The 19,186-nt window shown below is 44.3% G+C and overlaps 1 protein-coding gene across 2 annotated transcripts; it reads left to right on the top strand.

The window, feature by feature from the left end:
• Positions 1–700: 700 nt before the first annotated feature.
• hif1al (hypoxia inducible factor 1 subunit alpha, like) lies at positions 701–18,857 on the top strand. Of its 2 annotated transcripts, XM_080006874.1 has the most exons (15): positions 701–803; positions 8,384–8,574; positions 8,665–8,822; positions 8,931–9,015; positions 9,293–9,408; positions 11,304–11,482; positions 11,966–12,072; positions 12,202–12,349; positions 12,848–13,068; positions 13,925–14,133; positions 14,600–14,766; positions 15,211–15,322; positions 16,562–16,685; positions 17,584–17,692; positions 17,876–18,857. In XM_080006874.1, the coding sequence occupies exons 1-14, from the start codon at positions 769–771 to the stop codon at positions 17,646–17,648; spliced, it is 1,917 nt and encodes a 638-aa protein (XP_079863000.1). In that variant the 5' UTR covers positions 701–768; the 3' UTR covers positions 17,649–17,692; positions 17,876–18,857. The 2 variants fall into 2 exon arrangements, with proteins under 2 accessions (XP_079863000.1, XP_079863001.1); XM_080006875.1 differs by lacking the exons at positions 11,966–12,072; positions 12,202–12,349.
• Positions 18,858–19,186: the final 329 nt, after the last annotated feature.

Genomic DNA, 19,186 nt, shown 5'->3' with positions numbered 1-19,186 from the left:
TCAGAAAGGACTGGTACTGAATAAATTGGACTTCTCTTGTTCTTTTGGGAGGTGTAGATAGGTTGGTAGTCTGGGTCTTGCTTGCCTGCAACATTTTATTGCAGTGTCAGTCTTGTAGGTTAAACAAGCTTAGCTCATCTTAATTGACACACACACACACACACACACACACACCACAACACATGCATTACGTGCAGCTACAGTCGACACACATGCAGATGGAGGCCGTGAAATGTCTTTTCCGCATTTATCCCATCAAAGCTTGTCCTTCCTCCGGCTCGCCAGTTTGGTATAATTACATAAATACATATAAATACAAATGTTGGTTCGCCCTATGAACAAAATTGACCAATATCTCAGCGACCTCAATGTTACCGCAAACGAGTCAAGCCGTGTCCATACTAATTGCATGCATAGATAACTGATTCGGAACAATTTAATACATATATTTAGTATTCATATTCTATATTGTCGTGTCCCCCCCCCCCCCCCCCATTGTTTTTTCCCCCCAAATCATCCTGCAGGTATCTTTGACACCCCTGTTGAATAAAGAGAGCGATTCAAGCCCGCCTTGGAACTGTGACCATGGCCACTCCGAGTAGACAGGGGACGGCAGAGACGCGCGCTCGGCGTTGTTTATTACGTAAACGGGGGAAGGCGATAGGGGGCGGGGCCAGGGACCGCTCGGGGGCGGGGCCAAGGAGCCTTCGGTCTCTAAGATCTGCGCGTTGCCGCGAACAGGGATAAAAAGCTTCGCCCGCAGCGGAAATGGACGAGGCGCCGGAGTTCGTTAGAGTCAAGCGGTAAGAAGGAATTCAAGTACTCCACGGTGATAGCAATGGTTCAAGAACAACAGTAATAATAATGATAAAAATCATAACCATAATAATAATAATAATAATGTGTGCTCGAGCGGCTCTCCTTTCGTATCGTCCCTGTTCCGCTCAACTTTCGAGCGACACGTGTCCGCGTACGACTTAATAATGACGTCATCATCGTCGTCATAATAATAATAATAATATTAACAACAGCGGACGACGACGACGACAATCCGACGCTTTTTCGAGAGAAAAGCTGCGTGAGACCTGCAGAGTGCAGCCGCTCCGCAGCGTTAGCTTGAGCTTGAGCCAGTTTAGTGCCTCTCAACCTTTTAATGAACCCTGTGGTTTCCCAGACACGCACACACACATACACTCACCCACACACACACACACACACACACACACACACACACACACACACACACATACACTCACTCACACACGCACGCACACACAAACACACACCGCAGACCTACAGTAGACAAGAGGGTGATAATGAACATAATTTAGACTTTACAGGCTACCTCTGTGGAGTAAAGCGATAAAACACTCTATCATATGTCATTATCAGTGTAATCAAGTGTACTAAATCAAATATGACACTAGAACCCTTTGTAAACCTAGTTTTTGGTCGCCTTAAGCTGCCATGTCAATGTGGGTCTGCAAAGCCCTGTGAGACATAAACTTGACATATAGACCCACTACACACACCGGTGTCTTTTCGTATACTAGTAAAGAGCTTCTCACCACAGAATTATAGTCAGTCACTCATCCTGCTTTGCTGCATGAAAAGCCCTGTGTTGTTGGTAATAAACACCTATTATCAGGGAGAGAGACAAAGTTGTTGATGCTTCTGGTTTCCATGTCCCAGTATTGCATGCGCTCCTTTCATACACAGTGACACAAAAGCAAAGAAAAGTAGTTAATGGTGAATGTTTGTGTGGGTGGGTGTGTGTTTGCGCCGTGATACATCAACATAGAGAAGTGGCCAAAAGGAGAACTTGAAATGCAAGGTCAGCTGTTTTCTCTGTTTAGGTTAGTGGAGAAGACAGGCGGTAGATTATAGAAGTTGTTCTTATTTTTGTATACATACAATGGATAATAAATTAAATGGAGAAACAAGTATCATGATAATTATATGGAATTGTATTGGAAATGTATCTCATATATGCAAAATCCCAATGAGAGATCACATTCAACTGTATGACTATTTTTATATCATACTTAAACTATAATATTTCAAACCTGATATAGATCTCTATTTCTCCATTTCTCCAGATCTCCATTTAATGATGATACAATACCAATAAAAGATGATAAACACAAGATACAAAACGTGTGTGTGTTCTGCATGTGCATGTGAAATGTAATGCGGTTGATTTACAGGTTCATTTGAGTTTGTTTTGTCCTTTGCTTAAAAAAAATATATCTATATCTATATATATTTATATTCATCTCCCCTCCTTTTTTGTGTTTGCAAATCAAAAGTACCGCATCGCTGGTGAAAAACATTTTGGTTTGAACACTGTGTTCTTCCAAGCACCGAGCCTCCTCCTCCACCCCGAGAGAGGGGGAGGGACTGAGAAAGGGAGGTAGGGGGGGTTGGAGGGAGGGAAAGAGAGCTGGGGAGGGAGAGGAGCACCAGAGTGTGTCAAGGGGGGAGGCTGAATCTCACTTCTTGATTTCTTATGTAGTTTCACTCTGAGTCTCTAGGTGTTTGCAGCCTGTCTCCCTTCCCCTTCCTCCCTCGCTCTTTCTTTTTCCTTTCTTTTCCTCTCCTCCATTGTGATTATTTTGCCTTTTTTTCCCCCTTTCATATCGTTGAACGGATTCGTGGAGACATGCCCGTTCCACGGACCTTGTACTGTCATAGAAAGCATGCCAAATTCAGATTGATCGCACATTCTTCATGTCTCCTTTTTGCTCTCTCTCTCTCTCACCCCCCTCCCTCCTGTGTGTGCTGTCTGCAGAAGGTCTACGGGACACTGTCCCTGTTCTATTTGTTCTTAAAGATTGATTTGCTGTTGTTGTGCATTTCACACACACAAACACACTCACCAATTGCACATGTGGGCGTTTGTGTGGGTGTTTGTGTGTGCTAGGTGCATGTTTCAGTGCCTTGTGTTTCAGTGTGTGTGTGTTTATTTGTTTCCAGCATTGTGTGTGTGTGTGTGTGTGCACACGCGCTCTTCCTCTTCACCCGATATAGTTGCTTTGGAAGGGGGTGCTGGAAGAATAGGGCGGCTCAGGTTATGGTCCATAGACAAAGGAGGAGCAATTCCTGTGTTTTGTCCTCTAGTGAGGTGGCCTTTGCTAGAGTGTGCAAAGAAGATGTTACATATTGGTCTCCACTGACCGATCAAGAGAGACAAGATAAGATAAACCTTTATTAGTCCCACAACGGGGAAATTTACAATTAAGGTAGTCAGTATGGATGTTATTTTATTTTGAAAACAGTAATTATAAATTGATTATGACATCAGCCTTGGGGGAAAAGAAACATTTCAGTTGAGATTGAGTGTGACATAATGTACGGTTTTAGTGGTAGCCCAAGCATTAATAATAGAGTTCATAGTACTGGAATATTTTTAATAGATAATCAGCTGCAAGTTGATAATTTCTTGTGTTCTAAACAGATTCATTACAATTAAAATAGTTGAAATCAATTAAAAATAGTAGATATTATATTAAATATTGAACACTATATAAATGTAATTATATAGAACAAAAAAAAAAGTAATTTATCTTGTTTTGTAGATATTTGTTATTTTATAAATAGTCTGGTTGTCAATTAGGCTTGGGCGATTGTGCAAAATTCCAATCGCCAATCGCTGGGGGGAAGCAATCGGTGATACACTATTTTATTAGGGGGGGCATAAAACGTAATGTAAAGTGGCAAATGCGGAGAAATTAAAAAAACTCCACTCCAATTCTCTGATTTAGGTTGATGTTTTCCATATAAGTAAGAAACTAAGGGGAAAAAAACAGCTGGGGGTCCATGTGCCTTTTCTTTTTATTTTATTGGCACCTGCCCCTTTAAAGTTTCTCAACAGTGCGGAGCAGAGAGAGCGAGAGTTGTCCCCTCTCCCCCTCTCCCTCTCTCCCTTCTCTTCCCTCTCTTCCCTCCCCTCTATCCTGTCTCCCCTCTCTCCACTCCACTTTCAGAACATGGTCAACTGCACGTACACTGTTTCAATCTCTGGAGTCGATCGCCGATAGACGATCCAATCGTAAATCAACCAAGTCCTTTCTGTTTGTGTTTTTGATCCACTGCGGCTGAACGTCTTGGTCTCCTGAACTTAAACCCTAAAGCCCCTCCAACAGACTCATATGACCACGGTGCTCTAAACAGGATGTTAAAAACGCTCCACTAAGCTATACGCACGAAGCTATACGCACGACTGTATATAGTTTCTAGCTGTTTGTAATCCTGTTTGCGTACAGTCTCCAGAGCGATGCTATTGCTTGCCATGTTTACAATGTTGGTACAAGAACAAGTACAAAAAATAAGAAGATAAAACAAGGAGGTACTACTACTACTACTACTACTACTACTGATACTTATAGTAGTAGCGGAGTATTTTAAGTGATTAACATCACACACTTTCATATGAAAGATTGATTTAAAAATAGACATGTACACACTACACACGCACAGAGTGTTACATGCCCACTGACAGAAACAGCACAGAGTGCCTGGACCGTCCAACAGAGATGTTCTCTTTTTTTGTTCTGATCAGGGACACGCTGTTCCACCCAGCCGCTGCCAAGTACTGCTCTGTGCGCGTGTGGGTGTGTTTGTGTGTCACGTGGGATAAGCCTCTGTCCGTCTCTTAAGAACAGCGAGCACCATAACAACGTCAGCAGTATGATTGTGTCTTTACTATATAATAACAGTCACCGTGATGTTTAAATGAAGCTCACAGCGATCTCAGGTTACATTTATTGAAGAATTTCACGCAGCTTATTTCCTTGCTCTGAAGTTGCTTATAATCACGCAATTAACATTGGACATCGCCATAATAACTATGTATAATTATTGCTTTTGTTAATGAAACACTGACATCAGTGATGTGTGGATGTCATAGATCAACCGCACTCATAGACAAGATGAATAAAATGTGTATTCGGGACAGTTTTGACATGCCATTGTCCAAGTTTGATCCGGATCGGTCCATTATCGTGGAATAATTTAGTAAAAAATAGCTTTTTTATCATTGACACAATGACCGCACATGCACAAACGACGGCGCTCAGGTCACATGATAGCATTTCAGTCTAGTGGTTGGAGAATGATCGAGACCTCACCAAGATGGCGGCATGTGCAGGTGTAATTGACATCAGAACTTGATGGATGTCATGGATCCTAAATACCCACAGACAATCTGAAAAGATTTGTATTCGGGGCAGTTCCAACATGGCGTCGTTCGAGTTTCATCCAGATCGGCGGTTCAGTTTTGTTCCAAAAAGTTTATGATCAACAATTGCAACCTCATCAAGATGTCGCCACGCACAGACGTATGCTGCAACAGAGAAATCCTACCGCGTATGCACAAGTTGACGGATTGCACAGATCGCCACGCGCAGATTTTATTAGCAATAGGACTTTAACTGAAGGAATATAAAATACAAACTCTTAACCATAAGAAGTTACAAAGTGACAGGTACTTTATTACTGCTAACCTTTATTGTGTTTGAAAAGGTTTTTGTTAAAATATTACCAGAAGACGATTGGATTAAACAAAGCGCAGCATATTTAACGTCATAAATATATACGCTTCTGAGGACAACTTGCGCACACCAGAGTAAGTTCTACATAATAAAAAACCTGTAAACGCTGTTAGAATTTATAATTATTCCAGAGGTATCAGTGTATACAAACTTCCTGAATATTATTACTGGTAACCATAACCATAATCAATTACATAATACAAGGAACATGCAATGAACATTTTTTGTGTTATTGTGTTTTGAAATATTTTCATTATTTTTGTGTTTTTGTGATAGCACACTAAACACAATTAATTTCATTATATATCCTCTACAATTTAAATCAGTTAAACCACTTACCTTAGTATATCTATTTACAGGTTTGTAAAACACATTTTTATTGTGAAGGCAGTTTTTTGTTGATTTACAAAGTACCATATTTTTTTTCTGTTCCCAAAAATGGATTAATAATCGTGATAAATAATTGTGATTACAATATTGAGTAAAATAATGGTGATTATCATTTTAGCCATGATCATGCGGCCCAGAATGATAAACACTGTTAGTTGTGACGTAGGAAACCCACTTACAGCCGCAAACACATTTCACTGTAACCAGCTGGAGCAAATTAACTTCTGCAGTCACAAAACACTCCGGAACAGAGCGCCAACGCACACTGGTCCATTGAAGTTTAACAAAGGGCCAACCACCCAGGACCCCGCCTATTGCTGCCTGCAGCTATATTTTCTTTTATATTAATGAATTGTGTGCATTTACTAATTTGTAACCTTGTAAATACTATATCAAGGAAGATTCAAACTCTAATGGAAAATGTCCAGCTGATCAAACGACTCTAGAAGCAGCTTAAGAGCTCTTCCATTTTCTCTGACAAATTTTCACATGCACCACTAGGGGGGGCGGGTAAAACCTGCCGGCAATTTGGAAAGCGATTCTGATATTAGAGCTGCGACTGCGACTTATGAAGTCAGAGTGTTGCCGTGGTAACGTAGTAGCAAGTAGTAACTTAGCGACCAGACAAAAGCTGTTGGATACTTTCTCCACCGAGAACTGAAAAGGCCCCCCAACTGTTTTTTTTGATAGAATTGAAACAATATTGTTAATGCGACCTAAATGTATTTATTGGTAAATGACCGCGTACGTATGATAATTAATGTATGTTTGCAATTGACCAATCATGAACGCTATCACAATACATTTCCAAAGCATCATTTATTTTGGCCGTTTTGAATGAGGAGTTTCCCCCTACCCGCTAACTTGGAGCAGTGAAATGATCCTGGAGAATCGGACTCGTAACTCTGAATTCACTGGCAGTTCTGACCTTTCCAATTAGCCAACCCTTTGCTGCTGGGGAAGGTTGTAATTAGGGGTTTTGGAGGCATCACATTTTAGGTCAACACAAGGACTTCCCAAAATTTCCCTGCAATTTTTCAGAGACATGAAAAATTGTGTTTGATCGATTGAGGTGAAAAAGTTTCTCAAATACTGATGCATGCTTTGAATTTTAATGAATGAATAAATCTGAGGGATGTAATATGCATTTCTTATATCTGAATTGATGTTGTATTAGAAAGGTACAAGTTAATTTGGCTTTTGGATTGGTCATCTTTGAGCAAGTCACCAAGAAACAGAATAGTTCACTGCTACTTGAATGAGAACCTCACTGTGTCAAGTAACCAGAATTTTGAGACAATTCCCAGTACCTGCATCTTAGTATCTGATCAGATACAGAAAATGAAATGAGACAAACAAAGAAAGTGTCAATACAGACTATCCGAGCAAAAAAACCACGAAAAAATACTTTCTATTGTGATGCATTTGTGTTTCCATATGCTTTTTGGCTTTTTGTGCATGGCAGGGTGTGCAGGCATGCCAAGGAGGGAGAGAGAAGTGTGGAGAGCGAGAGAAAGCGAGGGAGCGGGGGGGGGGGGGGGAGAGAAAGAGAAAGCGAGAGAGCCCTGCCCTAGTCTCATTCGACCCCGTCGGCCCGTGTTCACAGGGAAACTTTCCCTCCATAGATCATTTGCAATGCTGGTGAGCTTTGGGAATGTCTTTGTGTCTCTCGTATCCCACTCTGACATAAATAGATAACAGTTGAATGTCTTCAGAGTCTGAGTTCCCACTGACGCCCGTCCATATTTAGAGATGGAGTTCTCCTAATCGAGGAGACCTTCTTTGAACTTTGAGCCATACATGGACTGCTTTGGAGCGGTGGGGCTCCCAGAGTCTCGCAGGACCTTCTCCCATCAGAAAAATGACTGCAATTCCAAGGTTTGTTGGAAGTCAAACGTCATATCCAAAGGGGTTAGAATACGTCAATGAGAGAACACCTGTGCTATGGCTTACATGGGCACAAAGTACATTATTTCCCATTTATTACTCAACCAAATAAATGGATACACTGAGACAGTATATTAATTTGAAATGACAAGAATGCCTTGTTGAAGTAGTGAGAAATAGTCCACAACATTGTAGCCTGAACTAGTCACCCTATAAAATAAGATATGCGGCATCGCCGTCCATATGGGTGACATATTACTGTTATTAATGTTCAATTTGGCAATTAATCGTGAAATGAGTCACGCTAAATAGGATGTTGGGGATTTTTATACCAATATCTGCATTTATGGCTTGAAGTCAGCCACAGTTATACTTCCTATGTAGTGTCACCAGATGGCGTCCCTAGCTCGAGCAACGGTCGTTATTAACAGATCTGCAGTCAGCTATTCTGAATCAGGACCTCTGTTGACCAATCAGAATCACGTATTCAACAATAAATTATTTTACTGTTGCTTTTCACCTGATTTGAGTGTGGACCTGCTCCGTCTCTCCAGGACCAGTTCGGATCAGAAGAAGGTGCGTTCGCGAGACGCGGCTAGATGTAGACGGAGCCACGAGACGGAGGTGTTCTACGAGCTTGCCCACACCCTGCCGCTCCCACACCGGGTGTCGGCCCACCTGGACAAGGCGGCCATCATGCGGGTCAGCCTCAGCTTCCTGCGCATGCATCACCTCCTGGGAGCAGGTGAGGAACGCCGTTGGATATCGGAAAGCGTCTCGTTGGGGCAAACTGAACGAGAGGCTCAGACACGCTCTCTGCTTGTGTTGGCGGCAGGCGGGAAGCAGGGGGCGGAGCCTAAGGAGGAGCAGGACGCCGACGACATGGCCGGGTTCTACCCCCGAGCGCTGGCCGGCTTCATCATGGTGATGACGGACGAGGGGGACGTGGTCTACCTGTCCGACAGCGTCAGCAAGCACATCGGCATCACGCAGGTAGCTTTTAGTGGAGCAGAGCGGGGCGGCGGGCGGACACAGTCCCATTTAATGTGTCGTCGCCACTACTTCAAGAGGGTGACGTCTTGGTTCTGTGACTTCATGCAGCTGGAGTTCCTGGGGCAGAGTGTGTACGACTTCATACACCCCTGTGATCAGGAGGAGCTCAGAGACCTGCTGACCCCGAGGCCAGGTCAGAGCACACACACACACAGTCAGAGCACACACACACACACACACACACACACACACACACACACACACACACACTCGTAACTAACGGGAAAATATCCAAATAATGAAAATGTACGCACGTAGCTGAAATGACAAATGAACAAACCTAAACATTTTCCCATCATGTTTTCTCCTTAAAATAGGGACAAAAACGAACGGACCCTTTCAATGAAAGTGGCGTACGTCAATGTGTTTATTGAACAGATCGTTGTTCCACAATACGTTGTTTTTGACAGGGGTTCCTCAGAAAGCAGCCTCAGAAGAGCAGAACGGCGTCAACTTCTTCCTGCGCATGAAGAGCACACTGGCCACCAGGGGGCGCCCTGTCAACATCAAGTCTGCCACCTGGAAGGTTCAGTACTGCACACACACACTTTCTACACTACCCCTCTCTCTGGTATGATAATAATAATAATGAACTTTCAAACCTTTCAAGCAATCCAAGGACACAAATCTCTTCTCTGTCGCTCTCTGTTTTTAGTTAAATACACACAAGTTCAAGTTCAAGTTCAAGAGATTATTTGTCACATACACACACATACGGTCGTACATATATGCAGTGAAATGTCATGACACCCGGTGATTACGCACAATAAGCTCTATAAGCTCTAAAAATACGGAAAATTCTCAAATGTGCGTAATCGACACGCAGTGCTCACAATACACATTTAAAATATTTGCAGAATCTTAGAATTTGTATTCCTTATGCCAAGTAAAATGTACACCTGCTCAAAAGTCCGAGCTTGTCCTGCCCATATAGGGAAAAATCTTTTATTTTCAGTGTGCCTTTTGAGTTGTGACACTAATAAACATTTTAAGCGGACCGATTATACTCCTTTTCAACAGGCTAATATAGGTCTCTGAGGTCCCCAAAACACATCTTTGAAGTTTTTTGCTGAAAATTCACTCAGTTTATGCATTCTAGCCATTCTAACACGCCTCTATAACCCTACTGTTCTCGACGGGCTGTTTCAGTGTGAGCCGCCTTTAATGAGACACTCATTGTAAATGAGCTGCTGGGCCCCCAGTTCTATGAGCCAATGGGGTTCGAGCATGAGCTCCCTCCTGAGGCCCCAGTTCTGTGAGCCAATGGGGTTTGAGCATGAGTAGTAGGGTTCCGTTGTATGGAGTACGTAAACTTTCACAAAATTTACCTTAGCAGTCCACCAAAAAATTTTCTGAACAAGTTTCTGAACAAATTTGAGGCGAGAAATGAGCAGTCCAGTTGCTGAATCTTCACTCATATTAGATCTCTAAGGCCTCATTCAAAGGTTTGTTCCGACTTTCGTGAGGCGAGGGCACTGCTGCAATGCCGGCTACACCGCACAGGGCTTTTTTTGGTTTCATTCCATTAGGAAACGTCGAAAAATAAAATAAATACATCTACAATAAAAACACACTGTTTTTATTGGTTTGGAGAAACGTGCAGCAGATCGTGCGGCGCAGCCTAGAGTCAACCTACCGCGTACCTTTTCTTTTTCTTCTTTTTTTAAATAGCCACACACCAGAATTATTTTATAAATACTTACATTTCCCTCATCTGCAGTTTTGTCACGAACAGTAGATTTGTTGAGGTCTGTGAAGCAAACAGAGCAGTTTGCGGCGGTTGGGGTGGTTCTCATTCGAATGTGTCTCAACTAGGACTTTTTGGAAGAAAATATAAACAAAAAATAAATAAAAAAAATCGACCGGTTAATCACAAATTTTTTGTTTTGTCTTAAGAATCAACACAAAGGAAGTATATTTAAATTAAAATGAAATGATAATAACGGTATTATTGAGCTTTTAATTTTTGTTTAATCATTTGTACAATAATATATCCATTGCATGTTTTATTTCATTTAATAATCGAACCCCAAATAACTGATAACAAAAAATAATCAGAAACCATTTTATGACAGAAACAGCTCAATAAATACACATATAGTTTGTGGAAATCTCCTGCATCCTCCTCCTTTGGACCCACGGAGAAGAACCGGCGTCACCTGCCTCCTGTTAATAGCTGCAATTTATTTAAAGATAATTACCCATTCCAACGAATTACCCACTCCAGACGTGTTTGGCGTATTCAAGCCAGAAGCTGAGGTGTGAAATACAAACAGCAAACGCTAAACTCACGAGCCAATCCAATTACGTTCGTTTCCAAATGCGACGTATCTTTCGCCGTCAAAATAATAAAGGGATTCTTGATTTTCAGGCACGACGCCCCGAGAAGCGACCACATCTCTCTGATCTGTTTCCCTGCAGGTGCTCCACTGCACGGGCTACATGCACGGCTGCCGCTCTCTGGCCCCCCCTGTGGGCAGCGTGGTGACGCTGCTGTGTGAGCCCATCCCCCACCCGTCCAGCGTGGAGTTCCCGCTGGACAGCAGCACCTTCCTCACCCGCCACAGCATGGACCTGCACTTCACACACTGCGAGGGCAGGTGGGGAATGCACACACACACACACACACACACACACACACACACACACACACACACACACACACACACACACACACACACACACACACAAGCAGTTGACTCAAGCAGGCTTCAACTTCAGATGAGCGGGTGGAGTGAGAACGAATAGCATAAAGAAGCTGATGTCTTTACAGCGCATATTCTGTTTGACTTCTTAGTCAAGACTTTTAGTGTCCATAAAAAAACAATAAAATATCAATATTCGTTCGTCAGTCAGTCGGTCTGTTAGTCAGTCAGTCAGTCAGTCGGTCTGTTAGTCAGTCAGTCAGTCAGTCGGTCGGTTAGGCAGTTGGTCGGTTAGTCAGTCAGTCGGTTAGTTAGTAACATCCTCGCTCACGTTTCCCCTTCCTTAAACAGCGCTTCACTTCCCACAACAGGAAGTGATGAGACAACCTCGTCTCACAGACCAAACTTTCCTCTTCCTTTCCGCGGTTCCGTCTGCAGGGTGACGCAGTTGGTGGGCTACCAGCCTGACGATCTGATTGGCCGCTCAGCCTTTGGGTACTACCACGCGCTGGACTCGGATCACATCAACCGCAGCCTGCACACCTGTACGTTCCACGGCCAGGTTTTTGGGGTTTGATGGTGTAGAATCAGTAGCTTCGTACCTTCATTCTTCCCGCGTGGCCCTTGATCAGCCGCGCTCTGTCTCCCGTCTCTCTGCACCTGTGTCCGTCCAGTGCTTTCCAAGGGCCAGGTGTGTACCCGTCACTACCGCTTCCTGGTGAAGCGCGGGGGCTTCGTTTGGGCGGAGACTCAGGCCACCGTCCTCTACAACAGCAAGACCTCGCAGCCCGAGGCCGTGGTCTGCCTTAACTTCATCCTCAGGTCTGGAAACACGCTGAGGCTGTGTCCCGAACGCAAACTTTAACTCTGGGGGGGGGGGGAACGGGCTGCGGCGGTTTGAAGCTAGAGCCGGACCAGGGTCCTGAAAGTTGCTTTTGGGTTATGTTCGGTGACTGCTAGTAGGTAAGGGACGTCAGCAATCTCTTTTGAGTTTAAAGTAGTTCCACGCTTCCTTGACAGTCTTTCTCTACCTTGTTCATCAAATTGCACCGCTCCAGTGCAGAGCTTCTCACTGTGACTACATGAAATCCAATGGGGCAAACTTTTAAGCCTTAAAAAACATTGTATTTTGAATAGCAGTAATTCATTTAAAACTACATCTTGCAGTAGCCACAGTACATCCAGTGTGTGACGTCGGTGACAGCAGGTTTTTTTGTAGGAAGCGATGCAATTGCCTGTTTCTAGTCTATGTACCTAAGCCAAAAGAGCTGAAGAGCAAAATGAGCCAATAACACCCCAATAAACCTTCTCCTCCTGCAGTGTGGTGGAGAAACCAGACGTTGTGTTCTCGGTGGAACAGACCCGCGGGGAGCAGCGGCGAAGTGAAGCCGGTCCCCCGTCCGCGGTCGTCCCGCCGGAGCCTCCCGGCGCCGAGCCCTGGGAATCGGACCGGAGCGAGGACGGAGACTCTGGGATCAGCAGCGACGCAGAACTCCTCACGGAGAATCCGGAGTCTGGGGACGCCGTCACACGGCTCACAGGTAACGCGGACGTGAGCGCACAACATGGCAGGGCGACGCGGTGAACGACACTGGTCCTTTGAAGAATAAAGAAATAAAAAATGCGGGGATTCACATAACCCGTATTTGGGGACGTAGGTTTTTGAGCTGGAAATTGAAAGATATTGCAGTTCTCTAATGAAACAAATTCATCCTGGTCATGATATTAACATAGCGCCATCCACTGGTTGACATCGGCACAAAGCGCTCAGGAGCGTGGAGACGCAGATTTTTACTTAACAACGACCGCCCTGCACTGACTGAGCACGGACAGTGAAACCCCTCTCCCTTTCAAACTTTTCGGAATCGAGTGGCACCTCCTCCTCCTCACCCCTTGACGGGGAACCAGACCAGTCTGCGAGCTCGTGTTTGATTTGCTCCTCAGAATACGTCTCGCCAACCTCCCGCTCAAACAGATTTCCACCCGACCTTGCCGCGTCCAATCAGGCGAGTCACGGCCGCTTATCTAACTTGGGCCGGGTTTGATACGGCGCCGATGCAGGGTGGAGCTGTCGTCGCCCCTTACCAAGATGGCTGCCGTTGACGTGAACGCGGTCTTGTTGGATCCGCTCTCGCGACAGTGTCAGAGGAACTGAACAGTGTTTTTTCTCTCAAAAGCTTTTGTTGACATGAAAGATGTGTTTGACAGGATTTGGTGAACGTTTCATTTCCCAACTCGTCACACGTTTCGTTGCTCTGATTGGTTGAGATATTTTGGTCCGTGCCAGTTGACAGTCCTTGGTAATCGAAAATAAACTGAGGGATTCTAGACTCATGTACATTTGCGATGCCAGGCCACCTCAACCCCAGTTTCTCTCTCTCTCTCTCTCTCCCCCAGACTTTGTGGATCTGTCGTTTTTGACCCCCGGCAGCCCCACCACGCTGCCCGCCTGCCCCCAGGACCTGTGCACTCCGGAGCTCCGCCAGCTCCTCGGTCCCATCTTCGACACCGTCACCTCACCTTCATCATTACCCTCATCTTCATCATCGTCATTTTCAGAAGATGATGAGGAGGAGGAGGAGGCGGAGTTGTTCACTGCAGAGAGGGTAAAACAGACCCAAATATAAGTAATAAAATAGTACAAAAGTGTAAATACAAAATTAATTTATGGTGATTTTGTTAGGATATACCTTTGGGAGACGCGATTATATATATTTGTCGATTTATTTAATTATTTGGTAATTTTTTAAGTATTGTACATACGTTTTTTTTTTTCTTATCAGACTTTATTTCCCTATTATTTTTATTAATATCTTTTATATATTTTTTATGATTATATTTTAAGTGTGTGTGTGTGTGTGTGTGTGTGTGTGTGTGTGTGTGTGTGTGTGTGTGTGTGTGTGTGTGTGTGTGTGTGTGTGTGTGTGTGTATATATATATATATATATATATATATCTTTACCTCCTGCACAGTTGTCTCTATATTTAACACATCGGGGATAACCCGTGTTTCTTGCTGAAATACTCCTCGCTCAGAAGACATTGCTCTGACCCGGTCCTGTCTCTCTGAAGGACCCTGAGGAGATGGACCTGGAGATGCTGGCTCCGTACATCTCTATGGACGACGACTTCCAGCTGACGTTCCACAGCGGCGACCTTCCTCCCTCCTCCTCCCCCTCATCATCATCATCACGTGGATCCACTTTGAAAGCAACAACCAACGCGCTCAGCAGGAAGAGGTTGGTCCTCGCAGCAGCATCCTCACCAGCATTTTATTTCAGTCAACATATTTCAGGGAGACGACCGAGGTTTCGAAAGTAGAAAATGAAACCGTCTCCAAGTTCCACTGAGATGTAAACAATAACTGGAGCTGTTCCTGTAGGTTTTTGTTTTTTTTGTCAGGTGATTTTTATTTTTATTTTGCTTATTGGCTTTTGAGCTTGAATTTTACACAGCTCGCATCACGTCCGCGTTGGATTTATATCGTAGGAGTGAAACCTCATTTTGGATTATTCCACATGGAGTGATGTTGTATTAAAGTGAGCACTGAACTGAAAAATGCTTTTTAGTAATTGTAAAAATGCAAAAGTACTTATTTTGGTACAGAGGTACGGAGGTGTGGAAAACACGGCACACTAACAAATTCTCTCCTCCCCCCCCCCCCCCCCCCATTTCACTGGTAGGAATTATGGACCAGATGAAGCTGCTTCATCCCAGTTTGCAGCAGAGGACAAGCGACATAGACTCAACCCTTCATCTATAGAACAGGAAATGGGTTTGAGCCACAGATTTCTGGTGAGGGGGGGGGTGGGGTACTAATACTGGTACGGTTAAATTGGTATTCCGTAAGATTGTATAGTAAAAAAATAAACTGTGAAAGCCATTCTATGAGTTCTGCATGTGTCCCTCTATTATACCGTTTCCGTCGTCGGTGGCAGGGTGTGCGACAGGCAGGCACGGTGAATTTGCTGAAGCAGCGTAGCCATTTTTGGTCAGTAAATTGAGGAAAGACTTCTTGGAGAAAGGCCAGTGACTGTCGAAGCGTTAACCCAGATATTGGGGGGGGGGGCTTTCAGATTTGAATGGAATTCTGGGACTTGGAGTGAAATCCACTCAACACGGACGATCTCACGGATTGTCACTTTAAAGCCCAGTTGCGTTGGGCTGGAACAGCTTCTGTAAACCAGCTGGTTTTGTCTTTGACTGTTAAAGGGGACCTACAGTACTATGCTCCTTTTCCCACATTTTAATATATGTCTCTGAGGTCCCCAAAACTTGGTTTTTTTTTTTTAGCTGGAAATACCGCTCAGACATTGTGACATGCCTCTGCACCATAGTGTTCCAGAACGGGCGGTTTCAGTTTGCGTAGCTTTAATCGGGAATGAGCAGCCAACGCCCCTAGTTCTGAGCCAACGGGGTTTGAGCACATGTTCCGGGTTCTGTGAGCCAATGGGGCCTGAGCTGTACTCCGGGCTCCGTTCTAATTACTCCGTGGTTTTCACTTATTTCACCTTCTCAGTCCAATAAAATCTGTTTTTGAACAAATTTGAGGCGAGAAATAAGCAATCCAGTTGCTGAATCGTCGCTCATATCAGATCTACGCAGCCTCATTTAAAAGGTTGTTTCCTGACTTTGTTTGCCTTGCTCCAGGCTTGTGGGGGACTCTGCAATGCACCGGGGGATTTGTTTTGTTTCATGTGAATGTCGGAAAATAAAATAAAGTAAATGAATAGATCTACAATAAAAACACAATTTTTATTGGTTTTGTTTGGAGAAATGCAGATGACCGTACAAAGAAATCCATGACCAGCTGACGTTAGCTCGTGCAGGGAGTAGAAAAAACCCTTTTAAAAACGGAGCGTTCAGAGCCGTCGGAAGCCTGAGCGTTCTGTTCACAGTAATAACTTTGTCGTAAGTTTACCTCATTATTTGACACTTTGGCCACGTCTGATACGAACATCCAACATTGTAACATTATTATATATGACAGGAAATAAAGGAAAGCTTAACAGGCCCCTTTAACCCTTCGTTCAGCGCTGCCTGGAAGACACGGACCAATCGGATTTGGAGCTGGAGCCACGCCGCTGGAGGCGGAGCCAGCTGCTGACCGACAGAGACCCCGTTTTAGGAGGATCACAGGGGCTCTGTGACACAGCGAGTAAGCAACGACACGCAAACATTTGGACACAAGTCTCACACACACACACACACACACACACACACACCAAATTGCCCAGACCTTGTTATCAGTAGCTGATCTCAAGCCTTGTATGGGGATAGTCCCTTCAGACATTCCTCTTAAAATACAATATAAAACACAACATCTGCTAAATTAGTGGAGAAAAAGTGCGTTGAGTTGGAACATAGAGTGAAAGCAAACAAAGAAAATATTCTAAGCAACCTGCCATAGCAGTATCTACCTAGTATGTCTTTATGCCGCAGAGTCTCTTCTGGGTGTGATTGCGATGGATTAGAAATCCTCCGGGTTTGGTCCGGCTCGATGTTTTTTAATTAAAATCTCCTGCGATGTGAATCGGGCTTTTACGAAACACCTTTCCAGAATGACTTAGCGGAGCATAGCCGTGCACAGGGCTCTGCAGCCTCCTGTGGTCAGTTTGACAACACCGCACCAGGCAGCTGAACCGCTTTGACACCAAAGTCGCCCTGCCGTACCATCTGCAGGGGAGCCGGGCGATTACCACGGAAACACTTTTGTAGTCATTCGTTTGTTTATTGAATTCCTTGCAAAACGCATTCAGGGAAAGCCACTCATTCAGGGCAGAGGCACGAGGCAAAGAAGAAGCGATATAAGGAGAGAGGAAAAAGCCACGTTTTTCAGCTTTTATAGATCCAAATGTCCAAATATTTAGAATGAAGGATTCTCTCTGCGAGAGTCTTATTCGGTGCTCGTGCTGCAGCGGTCCAGAGCGTTCCTGACAGCTGTAGCACTAGCACTAACTTACACAGCATTCCTCAACACAATTTAAGACCAAGATTGATCTGACTCCCTCCGCAAACGACACAAAAACTCACTGCCTGTTTTGTCCTCCTTCCAGCTCTGATGAGGGAGGTGTTCATGTCCCGCCCCCCTGACGGGTCCCCTCTCTCGCCCCTGACTTGATGGAGCCGCTGCCAGTCGACGGTCCGTTTCCTTTCCTTGACGCAGTACGTTGAACACACACACACACACACACAGACAGAAAGGGAAAGAAGAGGCAAAAAGAGAAGAGGTCACCAAACACAAGTCAACATGCACGGGTGTAAAAAACAGTTGAATAATGTGAAGATGTCTCTCTTGACCCTGTGACCTTGACCCCTCTTGACCTTGTGACCTTTTCGTTTTTCCAGTCCGACCGGCGGAGCCCGGCGTCGTCGTTCTGTTCATCACTGTGAAGCAAGTTTCCCATTTGACCTTTGTCTCGATCCGTCTCCGTTTCTGCGTCTCCCGCCGAAATCGATTTTGGGCGGTGATGTCACAATGTGGATTCTGCCGGGGTGCACACCGCCACCGTCTGTTTTCTCAAACAAACCAAGTTCAAGTTCGCGAGCCGCGCAGTGATGTTTTAATTTGCGCGCCTGAGAGTATGGCGAGGTGTAGGAATATCCAAAGCGCCGAGACGGAGGCAAAAACATGTCTTTGTTTGTTTGTTGAGGTTTTAAAGCGGTGCTTTCTGCCTGACCGTGCCGCAGCGCTGCAGCCCTACAGGCAGCTCCACCTCAGCACCTTTCTTTCAAGCGGAACTCTTTTCCTTCCCCCCCTCCAAAAAACCCGTTTCCACAAACCGGCGTCTCCGATCCCTCAGGAATAAGCGCACGGCCGTAGGCGTGAGGAGGTGTGTTTTTTAGTTGCATCACCAGGGTTTAGCCGCCAAACAAAAAGCGGCCGAAATTTTAATATTAAAGTGGCGTCTTGTTTTTTTAAACCTACTGAACGTTGTGCATCTCTCATGCACTAAAAGCTTTTTAAAATGTACGATATTGTATGAACATGTTTTGATGATATATTTCATGCGATCTTCCGTCGTTACTCAGACGACTTGCAGTGCGTTGTCCGCAACGTCCGCGTGTTCTCAAATCTCAAGCAGGCGTATGGTGTCTTTGTTCTTCTCCAGTCCGTCAAGTTAATCACAGTAAAATAAATGTACTTTCACATTTTTACTTTCTGTGCAACTATGCAGGACAGTTGGGATATTTCATTTATTTACAAATTGGTTATGAATTATCAGTCTTTTTGTTGTTGGACGCTCGACTTCCAGACTTCACATGTATAATGTGCACTCTATATATACACACTGTATTTATAATAAACATATAATCAGTACAAACCATCCTGAAGCTTCTGGGTTTTTAAGTGTGGGTGTGCTGCAGTTCTCTCACCTCCATCCCATCATGGCAGGTACATCGTGCAGGTCGGATTCCTGAATTCAAACCTCACCGACGTCACAATAAGATTTTACTTGCTTTGTTCTTGGTTTCCCTCTGGAATAAATGTTGCCCACCAAACAACTCATCCCTTTGGATGAGCTGGAAATGCCAAAGACGCCTCCATGAAAACTGTTTAGAAATATGGGAAGATTGCCTTATTTGCACATCAAATGTTTTTCCACAACATTATAAAGTTTATAATGAGGTTATACCTGGAAAAAAAAAAAAAAAATA

The sequence above is a fragment of the Zeus faber genome (assembly GCF_960531495.2).
Source record: "Zeus faber genome assembly, chromosome: 9".
Classification (NCBI taxonomy): Eukaryota; Metazoa; Chordata; class Actinopteri; order Zeiformes; family Zeidae; genus Zeus; species Zeus faber.
The sequence above is the reverse complement of the archived record's forward strand: the minus strand, read 5'-3'. Positions and strand labels throughout refer to the sequence as shown.